The 24,361-nt window shown below is 39.7% G+C and overlaps 1 protein-coding gene across 4 annotated transcripts in view; it reads left to right on the top strand.

Moving 5' to 3' along the window:
* The window catches only part of PTPN4 (protein tyrosine phosphatase non-receptor type 4), a 189,920-nt gene that overhangs the window by 14,800 nt on the left and 150,759 nt on the right, over positions 1–24,361 (top strand). For all 4 annotated transcript variants that reach the window (XM_075530245.1, XM_075530244.1, XM_075530242.1 and 1 more), the window contains exon 2: positions 2,755–2,909. In XM_075530245.1, coding sequence (XP_075386360.1) covers positions 2,772–2,909 — 138 coding nt within the window. In that variant the 5' untranslated portion in view covers positions 2,755–2,771. The remainder of the gene's footprint in view (positions 1–2,754; positions 2,910–24,361) is intronic.

The raw sequence follows: 24,361 nt of genomic DNA, 5'->3' as shown, positions 1-24,361 counted from the left end.
TCCCTCTCTACACCCACTCTCCTGTTGTCCATCCCCCAGGGAGGAGGTCACATGTAGATCCCTGTAATCCGTTCCCCCTCTCCACCTCACCCTTCCTCCACCCTCCAGTATTGCCACTCTTACCACTGGTCCTGAAGGGATCATCTGTCCTGGATTCCCTGTGTTTCCAGTTCCTATCTGTACTAATGTACATCCTCTGGTCTAGCTGGATTTGTAAGGTATAATTGGGATCATGATAGTGAGGGGGGAGGAAGCATTTAGGAACTAGCTGCACCCTGACTGGCTCCTTCTCCTCCCCGCCACCATTATGTAAGGGGATGTACAGTTGCCTACAGATGGGTCTTGGGTCCCCAATCTGCATTCGCCCTCATTCACAATGATATGATTTTTTGATGATGCCTGATACCTGATCTCTTCAACACCTCATGATCACGCAGGCTGGTGTGCTTCTTCCATGTGGGCTTTGTTGCTTCCGAGCTAGATGGCCACTTGTTTACCTTCAAGCCATTAAGACCCCCAGACACTATATCTTTTGATAGCTGGGCTCCATCAGCTTTCTTCACCACATTTGCTTATTCACCCACTTTGTCTTCAGTGATTGTGGCAGGAAGGTGAGTGTCATGGAATGCAAGTTTAATAGAACAAAGTGTTCTTGCATTGAGGAAGTACTTGAGTGGAGGCCCAATGTCCATCTGCTACCTTAATATTAAACCTATACATAGGTGCACATAGATCTATTTCCCCATCATATATAAATATATTTACATATGTACATGTCTTTATTTAGCCCTCTATAAATGCCCTGTGCCTCCTAGTTTCTATCCTTTATTTCCTTTTACTTTCTTCTTGTCCCACTATCAAGCTCAGCCTTCATTTGGGTTTCAGTAATTTCTTTCAGTTACATTACCCTTGATCACACCCTACCAGACTTCTTACACCCTCCTCACCACTGATTTGGATCACTTGTTGTTCGCTTGTCTCTGGGTTTGTTAACACCATTTCCTTTCCCCCCACCTCCCCCTTGTTTTCTCTACCAGACTGTTCATCCAGCCTATCTTATTTAGACAGACCTGCGGGGATAATAACATGCACAAAAACAAGAGAGAGCAAAACAAAACAACAAAAGAAGACAATACAGCAACAACAAAAAGCAAACAACAAACAATAACAACAACAAAGAAAAACTTGTAGTAGTTTGTTGGCCTTTAGGAATATTTTGTGGTCGTGTCTGATGGGGTGCCAGTCCCTGGCCCCAAAGTCTATCTTTGGTATTCCCTGGGGACTTTGTTGCTCTGTTCCCTTTGCTTTTCTGTTGCACGCCCTTAGTGTTTTGCCTTGGTGTGATGGGGTCAGATCGGGTACAATTCCCACACTGTGTCTCCAGTGTTGTCCCCTGTAGGGCTATGGGTCAGTGAGGGATGTTGTGTGTCATAGTGGGGCCGATCAAGTGGTCTTCTTTGTGGCTTGGCTGCTCTGAGCAGGAATATCATCATCAGGGCTTGGTGGGCCAGGATGTGCTCCACTCTCTCTTCCTCCCCATTCATTTGCTCCTGTGTGCTCTGATCAGACATGCCCCTATCCCTCTCCCTGAGCTGCAGCTTCAGTGCTGTCCTATGAAGTCAATTCTGGGGGAGGGGCAAGTGTCCACGTAGTTGGGTTTGGGGCCGGCTCTTGTTTCTTTTTAGTCTTTCTTCCTCTCTTCCAGGTGTTTTTGTGGTTGAAAAGGTATTTGCAGTGAAAAAGTCCTTGGTCTTGCAAAACTCCATTGTGATCTCTGGTTTTGCTTCTATCTTCAAGGCCATTCTTTCCAACCTCTGTTATTCCTCTGTTTCTGACTTTTGCATTCCAATTGCCAATAATTATCATTGCTGCTTGATGGCATGTTTGTTCAATTTCAGAATGAAAAAGTTGGTAGAATTCATTTTTTCATCAATGCATTTGGTACTTTAAAAATAGTTTTATTAACTGATTTTCCGTGGTCAGAGGCTGTAGGTGTTATTCTATAATAGACAGCACTGAGCTCCAAGATAGATCTTGAAATGCCATTTTGATATGAATGTGAAGCCTTGTCTGATAACAGTTGAAGACACATAGGCAATATTAGTTCAGTGGACCACTTGAGCATTAGTTTCTAGGACTGTGACACCAGAACTATATTGTGCCTGGCTACCATTGTCAACTGCTTTGAAAGGGTTCCTATAATAGAGTGGTTCTCAACCATCCTAATGCCAGGACCCTTTCAAACATACAGTTCCTCATGTTGTGGTGACCCCAACCATAACATTGTTTTCATGGCTACTTTATAACTGTAATTTTGCTACTGTTAGGAATTGGGTGACCCCTGTGAAAGGGTCATTTCTACACCCAAAGGGGTCGCAACCCACAGGTTGAGAAACCACTGTTTTAAGGGCTTTCACCTGGCTAAGTCAGTTGTTATGATCAACTTCCTCTCATCCCTTTTGTGGCTACTTTTAAGTTTATATATTTTGAAATAGAGTTTGACTTACTAAGAATTAGTTTGTATATTAAATATTCTCAGTGGAACACCTTGAAAATAAATGTCTTTTCAGACATCTTGAGATTTTAATTTAGACTATGATACTTTATACCCACAATTCTTTGCTGGGGTTTTAAATTTATAACAGTTTTAATTGAAATCATATAATAATTTTGTGCTTTAAACTACATTGTATATTCTATCCTTTCATTAATTGTGTGTGTTTTTTTAATTTGCTGTTTGTTTTTTTAACTTAGATTTTGTGTGAACAGTAATGACCTCACGTTTCCGTTTGCCTGCTGGCAGAACCTACAATGTACGAGCATCAGAACTGGCCCGAGAAAGACAACACACCGAGGTGGTTTGCAAGATCCTCCTTCTGGATAACACTGTGCAAGCTTTCAAAGTTAATGTAAGCATTCTACAGCTTTGACTTTCTCTTTTCCTTACCATGTTAGTTATTGGTGTGGATTAGACCACGTTCCCCCAAAATGTGTTATTAATACTAACTGGCTATGCTCTCATTTCAGAACAAGGGTTTCTTTGTTTTCTTAAGCAGTATTAGAGTACCTTTTAAATCAGTTTTTGTAGAAATTTAAAAGATCATATTAGACAAACACATAGGAGGCAGAGATGGAAGAAGACCAATGCAAGCCACATGAAAAACAATCGGGAGCCAAGAAAAGAAGCTGGTAAAAGACAAGAGCCCTGCCTAGAGACAAGCAGGAAAGAAAGCCTTCCCCAGAGGTGGTACTCTGAGCTTGGCTTCATCACTAGTAAACTGAAAGCTACTGAACGCATCAGCTTTGTATCTGCACACCTTACTTTTTCCGTCTGGATGTGTAGCAAATCATCAGAGAGTCTGGATTATATGAGGAAGAACTCAGCCTCAGGATTGGAGAAAGAGTTATTAAAAACCTACAGTATGCAGATGACACAGTACTAGTTGATGAAAAATAAAGAGGACTTGAAGCACTTGCTGATGAAGATCAAGGATTGCTGCCTTCTATATGGATTATAACTCAACGTAAAGAAAACCAAAATCTTCACAACTGGACCAATAGATTACATGATAAACAGAGTAAAGAAGGAAGTTGTCAAGGATTTTATTTTACTTGAATCCACATCAGTGCTCATGGAAGCAGCAGTCAGGAGGTCAAATCATCCATTGCATTTGATAAATCTGCTTCTAGAGACCTCTTTAGATTGTTGAAGAGGAAGGATCTCACTTTGTGGACGAAGGTGTGCCTGACCCAAGTCGTGGTATTTTTAATTGCCTCATATACATGTGAAAGTTGATTAAGAAAGACTGAAGAGCAATTGATGCATTTGAATTATGGTGCAGGGGAAGAATACCGAAAATGACCATAGACTGCCAAAAGAACAAACAAATCTGTCTTGGCAGTGGTAAACCAGAATGTGCCTTGTAAGCATGGCTGTTGACGTTTTGTGTCATGTACTTTAAATATATTGTCAGGAGAGACCAGTCCCTGGAAAAGGCTATCCTTCTTGGTAAAGTCGAAAAGAGGAAGACCCTCAAGATGGTTGGACACTGTGGCTGCAACCATAGGTTCAAGTGTACCAACAACTGTGCGGTGCTCTAGGACCAGGCGGTGTTTCACTCTGGTGTGCATAGGGTCACTGTGAATCAGAGCCAACCTGGCAGCACCTGACAGCAAACCATGAAAATAAATGTTTGTTCTTGTCATCCACATGTGGTATTTTTATTGCAATAGCACTAGATAACTAAGGCAGTTATATATCTGAATTTAAAAATTAGAATCAAAATTGTAGTTTGAAAAGCTTTCTTCAATTAAGAAAGATTTTAATGTTGGTTTGGAAATACTTAATTGGATCTTTTAAAAGATGTTGCTCAGAGGGTGTGGGTTAGAAACCAGCAGTGTACTTACTATGGTTAGTACAGTATATCAATAGTATGCTGATGTTTTCTCACATGAACATAAGGGTGTTTGAAAGGAACTTATTTTAAATATTTTATACATTGGCATAATTTTGCCCATATTGTTATCTTAGTCCATGTGAAGTATTTATTCAATAACAACAACAAATGTATATATATGTATATATATATATAAATCATTTTATTGGGGGCTCTTACAACTCTTGTAACAATCCATATATCAGTTGTATCTGACATATTCATACATATATTCCATCGTTCTTTTTTAGACATTTACTTTCCATCGAGCCCTTGGGATCAGCTCCTCTTCTTTTTCCCTCCCTCTCACCCCCCGTGGCTCCTTGATAGATTGTAGATTGTTAATTATTTTCAAATCTCACATTGACGGCTGTCTTCCTTCCCCTCTGGTTTCTCTTGTTCTTCCCGCTGGCTGGGGGTGTGTGGTTATGTGCCATTCATTGTGATCGGTGTCCTCCCCACCCGCCATCCCCTCCCCCCTGTCCTTTTGGTATCTGTTCCCATTCCTGTTCTTGAGTGAGTTTTATCTCTTGCCTATAAGACAAATTATCCGATTGAAGGGCAAGTTTAAAGCTATTGCTGAAAAATCGTAGACACCTCTTTAAAATAGAAATATCAAAATGTTTCTTGAGGAGTCCGGTGATACAGTGAGTGGGTTACAGATTGGTCTGCTAACTCCAGTGCCAGCTGTTCGAAATCACCAGCCAGTTCTTTAAAGAAAGATGAGACTTCTGAGTTTCATAAAGATTTACACTTTTGGAAGCCCACAAAAGGGCAACTCTATTTGAGTGGGTCACTGTGAATTGGATTCGCCTTGATGGCAGTGCGTTTGGTTTGGTTTCTTCATAGCCTCCATGTAGGTCTGTATACCTATGAAGGCAGTGTTAACTGTTTCTGTAATCTTTGAAGAATTTCACACTCTTTAATTGACAGGGACTCAAATAGTGTTCCTGTTTGGTATTCTTTTGAATTTAGGGAACAAAATTATATGAAGGAGCAAGATCAGGGATATGGTGTGGTTATGATAGGGTTTCCTAAGGGAATTTTCACAGTACAGCACCTTGTTACCTTTGAAGACCGAGCAGTTTTCTTCTCATGATACATGGTAAGGACGCATGCTGTTTACAGAGAGGCCAGGGATGATCTTTCTCACAAGGCAACACTTGAGTAGTCATGAAGCAAATAAGAGCGGAAACAGTAAAAGAACTAACAAGTGTAGAAGTGGTATGTGGGTTAAGTCAGGCATGCCGTGGAAACTAATTCAGCTATGATCAAATTGAGGACAAAAGTGGTAGGAGAAGAGGAAGTTGTGCAAAATTGTACGAGACTTTCTAAGGCCTGATAGACATGGAATGTAACTTGCAGATTGGAAATGCACTAAATAGGCTTATGGGTAATACCATCTTGGGTTTAAAAAAGTTAAATAAATTTTTGATTATAGCAGGCATGCATATATGAAAGGCCATGAATCACACGGATACATACAGCAGGGTGGATTTTCAGAAAGTGAATACATCGGTAGCACCATTTCCCAGATAAATAGAAGCTTACCAACACCTCTGAAGCTGACCTCAGACCATACTAGTCACCACTTCCCTTGAAAGTCCCCATCTCCATAGATGAGATTTGACTGACTTTGTGTAATACATAGAATTCTGTTTGTATATACCTTCATTTTTAAACCTTTTGTGAGTTTCATTTACATGGTGAGTTTCAGTAGTTCATTTGTTTCATTGCCCTAGTGCAGGGGGTGTCAAACTGGCGGGCTGCAGGCAGCCCCCGAGGTAATTTGGGGGGGCCTGCAATGCTGCTAAATAAAATGAGAATAGGAAAATTGTTAGGAAGAAAATAGTGCTTAGGGGAAATCATAGTGTATAGGTTTTAGTTCTAAAATTTTCTTTTTTTATATAGTTTCTGTCTTTTGTTGAGAATTTTTGTGTTTGTCTTCACTTTAAAGTTCTTTTTTTTAAAAATGTTATTAGGGGCTCAATCAACTCATCACAGTCCATATATACATCAATTGTGTAACGCATTTGTACATTCATTGCCCTCATCATTCTCAAAACATTTGCTCTCTGTTTAAGCCCCTGGCATCAGCTCCTCATTTTCCCCTCCAATCCCGCACCCCCTCCCTCATGAACCCTGGGTAATTTATAAATTATTATTTTGTCATATCTTGCACTGTCCGACATCTCCCTTCACCCATTTTTCTGTTGTCCATCCCCTAGGGAGGAGGTTATATGTAGATCCTTGTAATCGGTTCCCCCTTTCCACCCTACCCTCCCAGTATCACCACTCTCACCACTGGTCCTGAAGGAATCATCTGCCCTGGATTCCCTGTGTTTTCAGTTCCTGTCTGTACCAGTGCACATCCTCTGGTCTAGCCAGATTTTTAAGGTAGAATTGGGATCACGATAGTGGAGGGGAGGAAGCATTTAGGAACTAGAGGAAATTTGTATGTTTCATCGTTGCTACATTGCACCCTGACTGGCTCGTCTCCTCCCTGCTACCGTTCCGTGAGGGGATGCCCATTTTGCCTACAGATGGGCTTTGGGTATCCACTCCACACTCCCTCTCATTCACAATGATATGATTTTTTGTTCTGATGATGCCTGATACCTGATCCCTTTGACACCTCGTGTTCGCACAGGGTGGCGTGCTTCTTCCATGTGAGCTTTGTTGCCTCTGAGCTAGATTGCCACTTGTTTACCTTCAAGCCTTTAAGACCGCAGACGCTATATCTTTTGATAGCTGGGCACCATCAGCTTTCTTCACCACATTTGCTTATGCACCCATTTGTCTTCAGCGATCCTATTGGGGAGGTGAGCACACAGTGATAAGATTTTTTTGTTCTTTGATACCTGATAACTGATCCCAACGGATCCCTTCGTACCCTGTGATAACCCAGGCTGGTGTGCTTCTTCCATGTGGGCTTTGCTGCTTCTGAGCTAGATGGCTACGTGTTTACCTTCAAGCCTTTCAGGCCCCAGATGCTATATCTTTTGATAGCCGGGCACCATGAGCTCTCTTCACCACATTTGCTTATGCACCTGCTTTGTTGTCAGTGATCGTGTGGGGAAGGTGAGCATCATGCCACTTTAATAGTACAAAGTGTTCTTGCATTGAGGGAGTACTTGAGTTAAGGTTCATCTTTACCTCATTGAAGATAGTAATAATAACTAAGCTAAATTCTGTCAAAAAAACAAAATAAGTAGTCTTAGATAATTCTGACATTTGAGTCATCTCAAGATTTGAATTTGTTTATCTTCCCTTGGGATGTTTCAGATTTTCTTTAACACAGAACTTTTTGTTTTATCTTTGACATTTTTAATATTATGTTATGAGATCATGTCTTTTAAAAATCCTCTAGAGAATGTTTGTTGATTTGCTGTTGTTTTAGCAGATTATTAACTTGATACTCAACTTCTGTCTCACATTCTCTGGCAAATAGTTCCATTGTTAGTTCAGTTTCAGTTTTTGCTGTGTTATTTGAGTCTGGCTTTTACATACACCATTTTGGGTTCGATACTTAAAATTCATGTGTTGAGGTCATTGTAGCATTTCTTTGAGTGCATTTTTCGTATGCATAACTTCAGCATGAGCCCAGAACTCATATTAATACTCTTATCCAGGATTTTGCCCATACTTTCTGACTTCAAGCTCCACTTATATCAGTTACTCTGCCTAGACTGGAGCTCTGTCAGTTTGGGACTCTTGTCTTGTATAGTTCCGCAGCACTGCAGAACTTAGGGTTGATAGAAAAGTGAGCAGCAAAAATCAAACCCTAGAAAACGCACTGTGCTACAAATTGTAAATTTCTTCTCCAAACTTCTGCTGTTAATTACTTTTTGGATTCCCACATGGAATTGTTCTTTTGGTAATTTGTCTTTAGTTGTAATCAATGGGAATTGTAGGCTCTAATATGTTTATTTTGGCCTGTACCAGGAATTGAATATAAATCTTTTAAAGATATGTGAAAACTTGGCAAAGTTTTCTTTGTTAGCTGTATAGACTCTTTCCTGTCTACATGCTTGTTGGTATAAAGTGGCATTTGACTGTCTCAGCTTCTCCACTGTTCTCTTGTAGTCATTATATCCTCAACGCTTAGCTTTCCTAATATCGATATCTAACTGTGTTTTTATTTTTATAGTTATAAATGATATTTCGGACATTTGTCTTAGTTTCTTAGTGTTGCTACCACATAAATGACAGAAATAGGAACTTTAATTAGTGTATTTTCTCAAAGTTTATGAGGTAGTAGTTTGAATTTAGAGCACTCAAAGGGAAGGATTTTACTAAGGGAAGATTTCACTTTAGCTTCTAAAGGTCCTTGGCTCTTTGGTGATCCTTGCGTTTTTGCCTAATCTCCCTTTTCATCTGAAAAGTGACTGGCTTAAGCCACATCATACACTGAGATGCCTTCAATACATACATTGAAACCCTAGTCCCAAGTGGAAATGCATCAATGTGTATAGGGTAAAGATTCATAATGTAAGGCAGAGTTTGCAGGGTTAAGGGTGGTGGTCACATTTAATCCATAATGTGTTTCTGTAAAAAGTTTTTGTTTTGTTTTTCATTTACCTATTACCTTTGATATTTACAGTGGAATATGGCTCTCATCCTCAAATAGATATTTGTAATATATTTATCATCATATTAATCTTAAATATTGATGCTTTATTTTTTACAGGGCTGTCACATGGGCACAGAAGACTTATTTTGACTCTTCTGTTGGTAGCAGTGTGATTGGGCAGTTCCATCTGTTTTATGGATAGATGAAACCCGGGTGGGGATTTGGTGGCTGGACCAGGCTGCATGGCAGTTAGGCTGCAGAACTAAGACTGAGGCGTCTTGACATCAAACTGATGAGTTCTCGCCTCTCCAGCTGTCCGTTGAATAGTTGTTCCCGCATGTCTGGTTGAGAGCAGTGACACAAATTAAAAGCTAGTTGGACGTGTGGCCATGAGAAACTGGAGATAAAGTAGTCTATGATGCTGCTTTTCTTCTGTGTTTTGTTTGCATGAGATTTTAAGATGATGCCTTTTGGAAGATTTAGAATTACCTTACTCCCTTGCTTTTATTTTGTTGTTGTTGTTTTGGGACCCAGAAATCTGTATTTTAAATGAATATATAAAGTAATTCTGATGCAGTATTCCCTGGCGTCTCAGGGAAACAGAGCTGGAGTGGATGCTACATCAATGTTCTATAATTAGCCATTATTTATGGAGAGTATTTTCCTGTTTGTTCATTGTATATGCCAAATGGGACAGAATAAATATCTGTTAAATCCTAGCTACATTATTTACTGTTCTTCACATTCATGGAATGAATAGGGTTTTCCCTTTATTATTTTACTTTGAATAAGAAAATCGTAAGTAGAGTTTTCAAGGGTGATATTTAGCAAGAATCTTTGAGCCTACATTCAGAACTATAAGCAGACTTCAGTGGCTTTCAACTGCGGACAGTGCTCTCCCACCCCTAACTCCCTTCCCCCCCCCAATTTGGCAATATCTGGAGACATTTTTAGTTGTCACATGTTTCTCCTATGCTTGTTATGTGTGTTATTTTTTTCTAAGTAGATTTATTGAGATAAAATTAACATACTACACCACCCATTTAAATGTACAGTCTGATCAGTCACAGGATCACTTCTGGGTCTTTGGCTAATCAAGTGCATTATAGTTATAGATGTGTACAACCGTCACCACAGCTAACTTTAGAGCATTTTCCTCACCCTAAAAATAAACTGCCCATTAACATGTACTCCCCTTTCTATTCCCCCTCCCCAAACTCTTGTCAGTGGCCGTTGAGTTGATTTCAACTCATGGCTACCACGTGTGTGCAGAGTAGAACTCCATAGGGAATTCAGCGCTTGCTTTTGGAAATGTTGCCAGACATCTCTTCTAAGGCATATTTGACTGAATTCAAGCTTCCATCTATTCTGTGAATAGTTGAGTACTGAACCCAGGCACTTCTTCAAAGTTCTACACAGTCACTAATCTACCTTATGTCTTGGTGGGTTTGTCTCTTTAGAAAATGTACATTAACATTGCATAAAATAAAATCATGGAGTATAAAAGCAAACTTCAGGTCCGTGTGATTGCAGGTTTTCCTGGATTTCTGAAAACCGAGTGAATGTTCCTGTAGAAGTTTTTGTAAGCTGAAAGGTTGTGAAGCACAGAAAGAATTATCATTGATTTATATGGGGAAGGTGTTTGAGTGTTCCCAGACCCCCCAAATCATCTACTAAATCATACAACACAACTGAAACTAACTCACCGTGCTTACAGACACGCTTCAAAGCTATGCTGACTTGACGTTGCCCTGCTCCCGCTGCTTGGGGTGTGAGCTGCCCCTGTAATGGATAGCTGCAGAGTAAACTCTAGTCTTGCTTTTCGGTTTTTACTTAATAAATGTGGGAATCCTCTTCAGATGTCTCTTGGTGAAAATAAATATTAAAATAAGCTGCTGTTGTTTTCCCCATATTAGCGAAGAGATAGGAACCAAACATTTGAAAAGTAGGGGAAATCTGCATGAGTTTTCAGAGGAGATTTTCTTCATCTAGATCCCAAATAAAGACTGTATTTACTTCTTTGTTCTCTTCCTGGGCTGATGGGAGCTTTCCTCCCTTTTTACAATTCATTGAGAATGTTACTTTCCAGGGTCCTGCCTTTTATTGGGAAACCTCAGTCTTCACTTTACTTAGACACTCAAGCTCTGCTCATTTGTCCCATCTCTGTGTATATTTTAACAATTTTGTTGACATGTAATTCATGGACTGTCCAATTCAATGGCTTGAATATATTAAGAGTTTTACAATCATTACTACAATCGATTCTAGAACATTTTCATTTTTGTCATTTGAACCATATTTCCCCCTAATTACCCATAACGCGTAAGAAATTAAACTATTGTTTTAATTAATAAATACCAAATTAATGATAATTCCTAAAATAAAATGATTAATTGTACTGTTTCTATAGATTAATCTTTCCAGCTTTCATTACTCGTGTTTTTATAAACACATATTGCTCGTTCTTGATCAGTTCTTGGAAGCCCTCGCACAGTTGACATCCACATCTGAAGTTTTCTGTCTCTTTTCTGCACGCTAGAGTTTGTTGCAGGACCATAATTTAGATTATCTAGTGTGCCATATTGCTCGAAAGGAAGGTCGGTATTTTCAGATAGACTATACAAAGCACTTGTATATTGCCTGCTTAAATTATTTCCCTTTCAGATGGGAAGACTAAAGATAAATAAATTTCCTGTGTTGACAAAGGCAAAATAATTCTTTGAAGCAAAGTATTGAATAATGACTTCAAGCATGGATTTTGAAACCAGAAAACAGAGTAGAATGTAAGCCCTCCCTCTTATCTGTGTAATCATTAGAAGTCTGTACAATTTCTCTGTGCCTCAGTTCTTTGTAAAAGTATTAAAGTTCTTCTCTTAAGTCAGTACATATGCACGTAGAACAGTAGTTAGAAATCGTAAATGTTCAAGCCCAAATCAAAACTCAGAAATCAGTCTCTGGAAAAGGACACCATACCTGGTAAAGTGGAACGTCTGCAGAAGAGGAAGACCATCAACCAGAGATTACAGCAGTGGGTTCAAACATAGCAACTAGGAAGATGGCACAGTAGCAGGCAGTGTTTCACTCTTTTGTATGAGTTGGAATTGAGTCGAAGGCCCAACCAATTACAGTTGTTTGCTGTTAATTTTGTTGGCCCTAATTCTTCCTCCTTAGGTGTTTTTCCCCCATTTTATCTTTTAAATTATGTATTTGTATATATTTAAAGAGATTTGGCAATTACAGAAAGTAGAAAAAAATAAATCACAATTTCATCTAACATAAACACTTCCCTACATTTTATTATTTTTTCTGTTTTATGTGTATATGTTTGGAATATATTTGTATAGAGGGTCTTTTTTTAGCAGCTTTATTGAAACTTCTTCCACATATCATAAAATTCAATAGTTCAGTTATACTGAGAAGAGTTGTACAGTCATTACCTCAGTCGCTTTTGGCACATTTTTTCCTTCCTTGTACTTATTAGAGTAGCTATTATTTTACTTGTGGCAAAATATGCGCAACAGCATTCTCCAGGTTTGCGCCAGTGGTTATACTAATTGGTGCTGTGCAGCCATTATTGCTGTCCTTTCCCAAATTATTCCACCACCATTAATATAAATCCATGGCTCCTGAAAACACTCTGTCTCTATCACGCATGGTGTCCATGGTCAACTTTGTCTTCTTTTTTGGGGGGAGCTTTCTTGATATAAAATTCACAAATTATACACTGCCATTGTCACTTTTTAAAAGAGTTGTATATACATCATCACGATCCATTCTAGTGGTCCCTCCCCCCTCCTGCAGTCCTTGTTTGCTCCACCATTTAATTTACATGCCATTTTATTAGTAAATTCAGACATCCTACCATTCCATAGTTCAGTCACATCAAGCACTAGTGTACAATTGCTACCATAGTTTCAAAACATTTTTGTCTTTGAACTCCTCAATCTCAACCCCACTGTACCCCCCTTCACCTCCCCCCCCCATCCACAGTACCTCTCAGGTACCTTATTCTAGTTGTTTCTATGGGTTCATCGATCGTGGGCTTTGTTCCATCAGTCCTAGGTTTCATTTACCGAAAGACACAATGAAGAATCAAGAAGGCTACCACAATGATAAAATACATCAGAGATAAACCCCAGTATAAAGAAGACACAGAAAATATTGAAAACCACATCAGGCCTAAAGTGTGTCAGATCAAGTAACAAGGTTTTAACCATTCAAGACAGGTTTATCATTTTTACTATATAGTAATCTCTCCAATATTCTGTTTGGTAACCAGTTTATTCCCATCCCTCAATTAGGGTTAGAGGTAAATCACCGAAGGCTTATTTCCGAGTAGATGTTTTAATGTATTTTGGGATTTCACTGTCATCCATAGCCTTCTGCAAACGAGATTCTTACAAGTTAAACTCTGATACGATTCCGTCCTTTGGCTTTAGATTGTATAATTTATATCATTTGGGGGGTCACGAGTGTTGGTGTGCTTCTCCTACGTGTACTTAGTTGGAAACAAGCCTTAAAGACCCTGATCTATTCGGATAGTTGGGCATCATCTCGTTTCTTCGCCACACCTTGCAATGGCACCCGTATCTTCTGTGCACCCATATCTTCATGAGGGCGAATATTGAGTAGGGCCATGTCGGAAGAACAAATTGTTTTTAGATTGGAGCTAGGATTAAGTACCAGCCCCAAGTCCATTCCTGTATTGGTGTTTTTTATTTGCCTGTGGCTCACTTAGAGATCTTGTTAATTTATGGTGGAGAATTGTATCAATCATCTCTCTTCTGCACTTGTTCAAACTGTGTGCCTATCTGGGCAACTACCCCTACAACACCACTATTGCAGGATTGAGTGTATACTGGTATCTGCCTGGGTTGTATTTCACTGTTACATAGCTCCCAGTGTCGTCCCCTAGCTCCATCTTGTTGTGCATTCTTTCCCCCTTCACCCAAGTGAATGCTTCCCTTCCATCCCTGTTAGCCATCAAAAATGGTTTCTTTTAGTGTGAAAACATTTTTTTTACTTTAAGAATATTGATACACAATATTTTGTCTGTTGTGACTCAATAATTTAGCCAGCACTATGAATTCAATTAAAACATGCCAAACTTTTTAGGTGTTTCACAGAATCATCACTATTTAATGTTATATAATATTTCATTGGGTGTAATTCCCAAAGTTATCCATTCTGCTGCTGCTGCTGAGCATTTGGGCTGTTTTCATCTTCTTGCTATTGTGTATAGTGCTGCAATGAACATCCCTGTTGTGACTTTTATTTCTCTAGGATATATACTAGATGGAGGGTTTCTGAGTTACATCATATTCTAGTCAAACTTTGTGAAGGAGTACCATTCATCTTCCGTAGTGGGTACACTATTTACTATTCTTAGCAGTATAGGAGGGTTCCAGTCTCTGTGCCCTCACCTTTGTTAATCTTTTTTTCTGTTTATTTGAACTTTGCTGTTAATACTGGAGTGATACTTGTTTTTGACTTGTATCTCTCACACGAATAATGCTTGCAATTCTTTCTTCATCTGTTTATTGGCCACCTAAAAGTGTTGGTGAAGCGTGTGTCCATGTCCTCTTCTCATTTTTTAATTGGGTTATTTGTCTTGTTGAAGTATTGAAGTTTTCTTTACATTTTAGAAAGTATTCCTTTGTCCAATACGTTAGAAGAGCATTTTTAGAAGTATGGCATTATAGAGCCAGGTGGTACATCAGAGATCATCTGGTCTTTCGTTTTGCAGACATATGAAAACATGAGGGGATTTTTTCCAGTTAAGGTATATATGAGGAGGCTTCAAAAACTTCATGCAAGAAATTGATGTGTGGGTTTCAATAAGAGTTGCCAGAGCCCCTATTAAAATGATCTTTTAATTTAAAAAAACTTCATACGAGAATGAAATTAAATATAATAGAATTTTTCCATAAACTTTGTAAAATATATCTATCTATATATGGCATATATATAACATAAAGTGTGTGTATGTGTATCTCTATATATGTGTGGATGTATGTATGTATTATGTTACTGTGTTTGAAGCCAGGAGTTTCTTGGACTCCTAGATTTTCCTACCCTAATAATAGTAGTCCCTGAGTAGATGCATTGAGCCTGCACATCGTACCGTGGTGGTGAAACTGCTCATCGCATAGACTCCATAGTTCTCAGTTAAGGAAAGGCCTAGCTTACTCTATAGCTGAAACATTGACTTGTTCTGTGTGCTTGCTGTTCTCATTTTCCTGTACCACCTTCCAAGTGAAGGAGGCCTGGTGGCACAGAAGGCAGATTTTGGGGCTCACTTGGAGGTCAGTTGGTAGAACCCACCAGCTGCTTTTTGTGAGGAGGCTGTGGCAGGCTGCTCTGTGAAGATCTTCGCCGTGTGAGTCCTGTGGAGCAGTTCTGCTGTGTTGTAGGTTTGCTCTCAGTTGGAATTGACTTCACAATGCCATTTTGGTTTTGTTTTTAGTTATCCTTCTAATTATTCCAGAGCTGCTGCTGCTTGGTCTCTTACAAACTTGTTTAACACATCTTTCCGCACCTTCAGCCTGCCATCAAGAATCTCAGTTTTACCTGGAAATTGTTATTGACTTAAAATTCTAATGATAAAGCTAAATAAGTTCTAGGTAAGCCTCTTTATTTTTAGAGGAACTATAACCAATAAGTTGGTTTCTCTGAAGATATCTTTATTATCTTTGTACTATTTGAGATGAGCTCAATGCTTTTTGCTCTCTCTGGTCCTTTTGTGAAATAGAAAAAACCTACAAAAGAATGAAAAGTCATACTTTGTGGAGGTGGGGCTGGGGGGCGGGGCTTTCTGAGCACTGTGTGTTTAATACAAGCTAGTGGTGCGTCAAGCACAGTTCTTGCCCAGCACGCTAACAGTTCACTTATGGGCTTATCTGGTTAAACAAAATAGAACTCATTAGCAGATGCAGTGCAGTTAGAGAGCAGAACGTCTTTTATTCTTACAGATCTTCACACTCTGCCATCGAGTTGTTCTGACTCATAGCAATCCTATGGGATAGGATAGATCTGCCCCTCTGGGTGTCTAAGACTAACTCTACAGAAGTGATAGCCTCTTTCTCCTGAAGAGCAGCTGGTGGTTTTGAACAGTTGACCTTGAGGCTAAGTAGCCAACATGTAACCACTATGCCACCAGGGCTTCTTTATAGATCTTAGAGCAGGGGTTCTCAACCTTCCTAATGCCGCAACCCTTTAATACAGTTCCTCATGGTGTGGTGACCCCCATCCATAAAATTATGTTTGTGGCTACTTCATAACAGTAATTTTGCTACTGTTATGAATCAGGCGACCCCTGTGAAAGAGTCGTTTAACCCCCAAAGGAGTCGTGACCCACAGGTTGAGACCTGCTGTATTATTAGTATCTTAAACAATTATCAGTAAAAACCAGCTAACTTATGCAATAAGTAGAAGTCAGAAAACCACCTGTTAATTTTTTCATGCAGGGAAGGGGATAAACAGGCTACAGTTGTGCTGAAATGGATTTCTAATACAGTAATCTTGCGTTAAAACAAACATAGCCCACCTATATAATTTAAATGCAGTCAAGGACTGTAACTGAAAACAGAAGGGTCCGAGTAGAACAGCTGTGGCAACAGGCCTTGAAGGGGCCTAGCAACAGAACTGATGGTAATAGACAGTGGGACACTTGTCCTCAGGCATTCAAGAGGAAACGTCCGTGGTCAAAAGGACCTGCAAGATCTGTCCTTCCACTCTACATGCTTCTTGATTCTGATCTGAAGTTTTACTGTGCTCTTTAATAAACACGTAATTGTAAACATGACATTTAAGTTCTATGAAGCCATTGCAACAGGTGATCAAATCCAGAAGCGAAGCAGAATGCAGTGGGAGGGATGGCTGCTATAGGCATTGGTAAGAGAGGTGGATGTTTGACTTCTACCTTGTAGGGCTTAACTTTTGGTTAGTCTTGTTTATTATGCCCCCAGTAGAAAGGTTCTCATGCTGCTTCGGCTCCACAAATTTATAAGCACTTAAATATGCAAACTACATATGGTAAGGATTGCACAGGAGAAAATGCAAAAGTAGTGCTGTCAAGTTTAGCTTTTAACACTGGATTACAGCTAAAGTAAAAGCAAAGACATAACAAATGGGAATTCATAAAAGTGAAAAACATTTGCTCATCAAATGACTTTACCAATAAGAATGAAGAGAGAAACTACCAACAGGGTAGATATCTTTAGAAACCATACATCTGACAAGCAGCATTATTTTTAATCGTCAAAAGGGGGAGACAGATCACTTCCCTACCAAGAGATAAGTGGATAGACAAAATATGGTAAGTATGTGTCTGCATGGTATAAATAATAACACTTTCCAATATTCAAGGGGGTACCCTCCTCCCCAAAAATGGAATTGCACTGGGCAGAAAGGAGCTTTTGTACACAATTTCCCCACTAGGGAGCATTGAGCAACTCGCTCTAAGTTAATGCACCCAGTGGCCTCCCCTGGGAAGGTTCTCTCTGGTCACAGTGAATTTTTTCATAAAAGCAGTTTCACTTGTTTTGTGATGGCCAATTTCAGAGAACAGCAAGCAGCTATGAAATTTTGTTTCCTGCTTTGGAAAAATGCCGTAGAAACTGTTGTGATGTTGAACACAGCCTATAAGGACAGCACAATTGGAAAAACTCAAGTGTACCGTTGTTTTTCTCATTTCAAAAAAGGTGAAATGTTGACAAACCTCATTCTGGACATCCATCAACTTCCCGAATGTGTGAAAATGTTGATTTGTAGTGCATTTGGAGTTTGTTCCACCAGTTCAGACTTAAACAAGCTTTCTATTTATAGGTTTTGAAAAGATAACACAAAAGTGTTGAACAAAAAAGGGCCTAAATGAGTGGCAGACGGGGAACTGGTTTTGTCACCACGACAGTGCATCTGCTCAAACAGCCATCTCAGTGCACCAGTTTTGGGCAAAAAAAAAAATCCCCCAAAAAACAACTAGCATGCCTCTCTTGCCCCATGCAACTTGCTCACCTAGCCTCGTACCTTGCGCCTTTACTTTGTTTCCGAGAATGAAGAGGGACATGAAAGGACAGCGATTTGATGACTTAGAAGAGGTGAAGCGGGGAAAAAACAAAAACCTGAAAGAATTGCTGTCAGTCATTGAAACAGATGAGTTCGAAACATGTTACCAAGAATGGAAACAGGTTTGACAAATGTATTAAGTATAGTGGAGAGTACTTTGAAGGTGATAAGGTTGTTGTGTAGACCAGAGGATGTACACTGGTGCAGATAGGAGCTGGAAGCACAGGGAATCCAGGGCAGATGATATGTGAGTGGCAACACTGGGAGCATAGAGGGTGAGTGGGTTGGAAAGAGGGAGCTGATTACAAGGATCTACATGTGACCTCCCTGGGGGATGGACAACAGAAAAGGGGGTGAAGGGAGACGTCCGACAGGGCAAGATATGACAAAATAAAAATTTATAAATTATCAAGGGCTCATGAGGGAGGGGGAAGGGGAGGAAGGGCAGAAAAAGAGAGGACCTGATGCCAGGGGATTAAGTGGAGAGCAAATGTTTTGAAAATGATGAGGGCAGTGAATGTACAGGTGTGCTTTACACAATTGATGTATGGATTGTGATAAGAGTTGTATGAGCCCCTAATAAAATGTTTTAAAAATTTAAATAGCTTGGGGGGGGGCCAGATTTTGGTGGGTACTCCCTGGTATATTCAACCAAAGTCAGAATAAAGTTTGGTACGTGCTATAATGCTAAGAACCCTGATAATATTATGTTCTTATTGTGTGCCTTCAAGTTGATTCCAACTCGGTAACCCATTTTAATGGTCAGGTTGGCTCATCAGGTACTCTAGTTTGTAATGTTTATGGGAGCAGATCTCCAGGTTTTTTAACACAGAGAGCAGCAGTTGGGAAAAAATGGCATAGGAGCCACGTCTGACCTCCTTTGACTACAAAGGGAGGAGGCAAACTGAGCTCCAGCCCTTCACTCCAAGCCGACTGTCACAAGGCAGAGGTCAGGCATGCCCCCACCTTCCATCTTCTTTTAGCCTATTTGGACACCAACCATTCCTGCAGCAGTTCTCAACTTTTCTGCTGGGGACAGTAAGTCATTGCAGTGGCTACACAGAACTCACAGTCCTCACAATTATGATCTATTAGGAAAGTCCTAACAAGTTACCACAACCCAGGAACAAATTTTTTTTTTCAAGTATCACAATGTTTATTGATAGATACAAGTATATAAAATCAGGGCATGAACATGACTTGATAAATTAAGCAGACTTAATTTCAATACTATAATAAGAGGGACCAATTAAAATTCTCACCATTTTTTCACACCCACAAAAACCGCTTCAAGGGCATTAACGATCTCTCAAAACTGATCAGTTTTGTGCAAGTAAACCATGTTTCTTTTTTAAAAGACTTGTGCACTTGCCCAGGTTCCAGGATATTAAAATCTAGCGCATAAAGCCCATTACAAGAGGTAGAAATACAGGCAATATACTATTACGGCAACAACCATCAATTACAGTTAAGAACTTTTCTGTAACAACCAAATGGATCATCAAAATATTGCAACAGCTCAAGTATTACTGAGCAAAGTGCATCTCTACAGTAGTCCGTGTTGCTATTCTGTTTTCTAACTTAAAACAGCCTGTGATAACTGGCAGCAAAGAAGGTCCTTGCAATAGACTGCCTCTGCTTGAGAACTTACGATGTAATTATTGCATGTTGCTAATATACCATCTAAACATTAAAGATACTCCTAAAATATTTGATGGTAGACTATGATTAAGACATTACACTACCAAAAAACCTTACGCAGAAGAAAATCCTACTGACGTGCTTCTGCTTTAAATATTGTGAAAACATTACAGCGGAATGAATTTTCGCAGTGGTTAGTTAGGTCAAGTGCAGTTACATCATAGCAACTGTATGTTTTGCACAATTTAAGGCTCTGGCTGGTTCTTTAGTCAGCTTCTTCCTCTGATTTTTCTTCTTCAGCAGTTTCTAGCCAGGTTAGCCACTGATTCACCTGGAACAAAGCCTTGCCTTTCCCTGGACACTCTTGGGTTATATCTTCTTTCCAAGCCAAGAAAGCTTCTTCAATAATTTCCATGTTGTAGAAGTGAACCCAAAAGTGAAGTCACATGCCTTTTGGAAAGTTGCTGTTGTTGCAGTGTACCTGAAGCGCACACAGAGCACTGACTTGCAGATCAACGTGACGTGAAGGAACTTCTGCATTACTGGCTTGAAAGAAAGCAGCAGTTGTTTTTCCTGCTCTGCTTGTTCTTTGGAAGGAGCCGAGGAAGGATCTGTTCCATCACTGGGTGGGTTTACTTCACTAGAAATATACTGTAAGAAGCTAGTCATGAAGATGTTCACAAATCCTTTACCTACATGAGGTTTGGGAGAGATGTTACCTTTGATCCTTTTGTATATGGTCTGAGGGGATGGGTCCACAGAAAATATTTAAGGATACTGTTTTTGGTCTCCCAACAGTGACTTCTCAGCCTGCAGCTGCTTGTCTCTCTGGTACCCAGCCTCACAGCCACATGGTCCCATTACCTCTGCCTTGTTCCCTGGGTCAGGGGAACCTACCCACTGCCCTGCATCACAGTCTCATTGTTTCTGGTCTCAGTACTCTTGTCTCTGTACCTCCACACCCTCAGACAGGGATCTTGCATTGATGACTGTTCTTCCCTGATGGTCTTGGTCTTCTCTCGGCTTCTGCGATCCCACATTCTTTTATATCCACTAATCCCCCTAGCGTTTCCCATTCCTTGTTTAAATGGGCCCATCCAGTCATTTGTTGAGAGTTACAAAGACAGATAAAAGAGCCATATTTGAGAAATTTAACTCCACAACAAGCTGGTGGATTTGAACTGTTGTGTTAGCAGCAACCCTATGTACAACAGAGTAAATGCACTGATAAGGAAGTCTCGCCATCCTTTCCTTGAACGGACACTCTGGCTGTACTTCCAAGTCAGATTTGTTTGCTGTTTGGCAATATGCTTCACCAGCACCATACTTCATTCAGTGTCCAACTTTTACATGTATATTGAAAGCACCATGGCTTGGGCCAGGTGTACCTTAGTCCTCAAAGTAGCTTTGTTTTTCAACACTTCAAAGAAATCTTGTGCATCGGATTTCCCCAGTTGAATTCATCACTTGATCTCTTGACTGCTGCTTCTGTGAGAATTGATTGTGGATCCAAGAAAGACAAAATCTTTGACAGCTTCAATCTTTTTTTCCATTATAACAAGCTGTAAGTCCAGTTGTGACGATTTTCGTCTTCTTTACATTGGATAGTCTATGTAGAAGGGTGCCATACTCGATCTGCTGCATCAACAAGTTCTGCAGGTCTTCACTTTTGGCAAGGTTGTATTCCAAGCCATCTTCTAATCCTAATGCCGTATTCCTCGAGTAATCCAGCTTCTCTGATTATTTACTCGGAATAGATTGAGTAAGGATGGTGTGAGGCTACACTGACACACACTTTTCCTGTTTTTAAACAGTGCCGCATTCCCTTCTTCTGTTTGCATAATTACCTCTTGATCCAGGTACAAGTTCCACATGCGCACATTCAAGCGTTCCGGCACTCCTGTTCTTTTCAAAGCTATCCATGGTTTGTTCTGATCCACGCAGTCCAGTGCCTGGGCTCAGTCAATTAAACACAAGCAAACGTCTTCTGGGTGTTTATTCCTTTCAGCCAAGATCCATCCGACAGTACCAGTGATAACCGGTGTTCCAAGGCCCCCTCTGAATCTAGCCTCAACTTCTGACAGCTCCTCGTCAGTGTAATGCAACCATTGCTGGACAATTCCTCAGTTAAGTGTTGCTTGTGTGCGCTACCAATGGTAAAATGTTCTATAATTTGCATATTCTGGTATGGGCACAGAAATTATCTCTTTCAATCAGTTGGCCAAGTAGCTGTCTTCCAGATTTCCTGGCATAGATGAGGGAATGCTTCCAGTACTTCATCAACTTGTTGAAGCATTTAAATAGGTATACCATCAATTCCTAGAACCTTGTTTTTGACTTATTTGGGGCTAATATTTTTGGTTTATACTTTCAGACAGCTTGAACTTCCTTCAGTACCACCAGGTTTTGCTTAGATGCTATCTCCTAAAATGGTGAAATGTGGCATAGTGACTTTTTGTGTTTTTTCCATCTTTCGATGCTTGCATTCATATTTTTCTGATAGACTCAATATTACAACTTGAAACTTGAATTTATTTTCTTTGGTTCTTTCAGTTAGAGATATGCTATCATTTTCTTTTTGATTTTCTAACACAAGGTTTGCATAGTTTGGTATATTTTATTTTATCATCTTCAGCTGTCCCATTGAAATTTCCTTTTGAGCTCTTTTACCACATCATTTCTTCTATATGCCTTAACTACTCCACAATTAAGAACAAACTTCATGGGCTCACACTAAATCCCAGCTCCAACTTAAGAACAATTAGTTCTTACATCATGCCTCTGCTCGATAACCTCCCTCAAGAAGGAAATGCACAAGATAGGGGTGCTGTAGCAAAATGTGCTGATGGAATTAGATGAAATAGGACCTACTGTTTTAAAGGCTTGTTTCCAAACAAATCCTTCTGGAAGAAGTACACAAAGTCACCAAAGGATTGTAAATCATATAATCTGAAGTCGCCAAAGGAGTGTAAATCATATAACCTGAAGTCGCCAAAGGAGTGTAAATCATATAATCAGCCACCAAAGGACTGTAAATCATATAATCTGAAGTCGCCGAAGGAGTGTAAATCATATAATCTGAAGTTGAAGGAGGGACTAGGATGATAGCCTACATTGTGAGGATCCGGTTTGCAGAAGGCTATGGATGACACTGGGAGCCTGTCATACATTTGTGGGATCTACCTGGGGAATAAGCCTCTAGTGATCTCCCTCTATCCATAATAGAGGGATGGGAGGAAAGTGGTTACTAAACAGAGCGCATTGGAGAGATGACTATAGAAGATCAATAGGATTAACCTGACTTGAATGGTTAAAACTTGTCAGTTAATCCCTCTGATGCACATTCGGTCTGATCTGGTTTTCAGGATTTTTCTGTTTGTTCATTTTGGGGTTTAGCTCAGATGTGTAATGTCATTGGGGATCACCCTCTTGAATTTTTGTTAAATGTTTTTCTGTTTTCCAGTATATGAAACCCAGGATCGATGACCCTATAGGGCAGCGTGTTAGAATATGGGTTCCTGAGGGCTGCAGCGACCGTGGTGGTGGTGTGATAAAAGGGAGGTGTATCAAGGAGTTCAGGAAGGACAAGAATGTTTAGAAACTGATTGTGGTAGCAATTGTACGATACTGCTTGATGTTAGGAACTATGGAATGGTAAGATACCTGCATTAGCTCCCAATAAAATGGTGTGAAAAAAAAGCAACAAAAAACTAGCTTTAGCATCTTTTCTGACATTCACTTTGCTCTTTTCTTTCTTTTGCATCTTTTTAATGCCCTTATGCTTTTTTATTGACTAATGTTCTTGATGTCATCTCACAACTCATCTGATCTGTTATTAATGTTCAGTACTTCAAATCTGTACTTGAGGTATTCTTGAAATCTACACATTTCCCCCCAACTACCATCATCCAAATTCTACCTTGCAAGTCTGGATAGAACAAAGGATGTACACTGGTGCAGATAGGAGCTGGAGGCACAGGGAATCCAGGGTGGGCGATACCTTCAGGACCAGGGGGTGAGGGGCGATAATGGGAGAGTAGAGGGTGAGAAAAGGGGTTGGAAAGGGGGAACTGATTACAAGGATCTATATGTGACCTCCTCCCTGGGGGACGCACAACAGAGAAGGGGGTGAAGGGAGACGCTGGATAGGGCAAGATAGGACAAAATAATAATCTATAAATTATCAAGGGCTCATGAGGGAGGGGAAAAGAGAGGACTTGATGCAAAGGGCTTAAGTAGAGAGCAAATGCTTTGAAAATGATTAGGGCAAAGAATGTACAGATGTGCTTTATACAATTGATGTATGTATATGTATGGATTGTGATAAGAGTTGTATGAGCCCCTAATGTTTTTTTTAAAAACCACATTTATTCTAAACCAAAAAAAGAAATCTACACATTTATTATTTTAATGTTTTCTTTACTTCCTTATGACATATGTTAGTCTCAGAGGCATGGTTCTGCCTCTATGAATGAATATTGCCAGTGGTGGGATTCAAATAATTTAGCAATCAGTTTGCTTCTCTAATGATCATTTTAAGTATAAAAAAAGATATACTGATAGTTTATTTCATGCAAATAATAAATAAGAATAATACAAGAGAGGCACAAAACTAGATGATAATGTAAGAGTTAAAATATTAATA

This window comes from Tenrec ecaudatus, chromosome 13, assembly GCF_050624435.1.
Source record: "Tenrec ecaudatus isolate mTenEca1 chromosome 13, mTenEca1.hap1, whole genome shotgun sequence".
Taxonomy (NCBI): domain Eukaryota; kingdom Metazoa; phylum Chordata; class Mammalia; order Afrosoricida; family Tenrecidae; genus Tenrec; species Tenrec ecaudatus.
The sequence above is the reverse complement of the archived record's forward strand: the minus strand, read 5'-3'. Positions and strand labels throughout refer to the sequence as shown.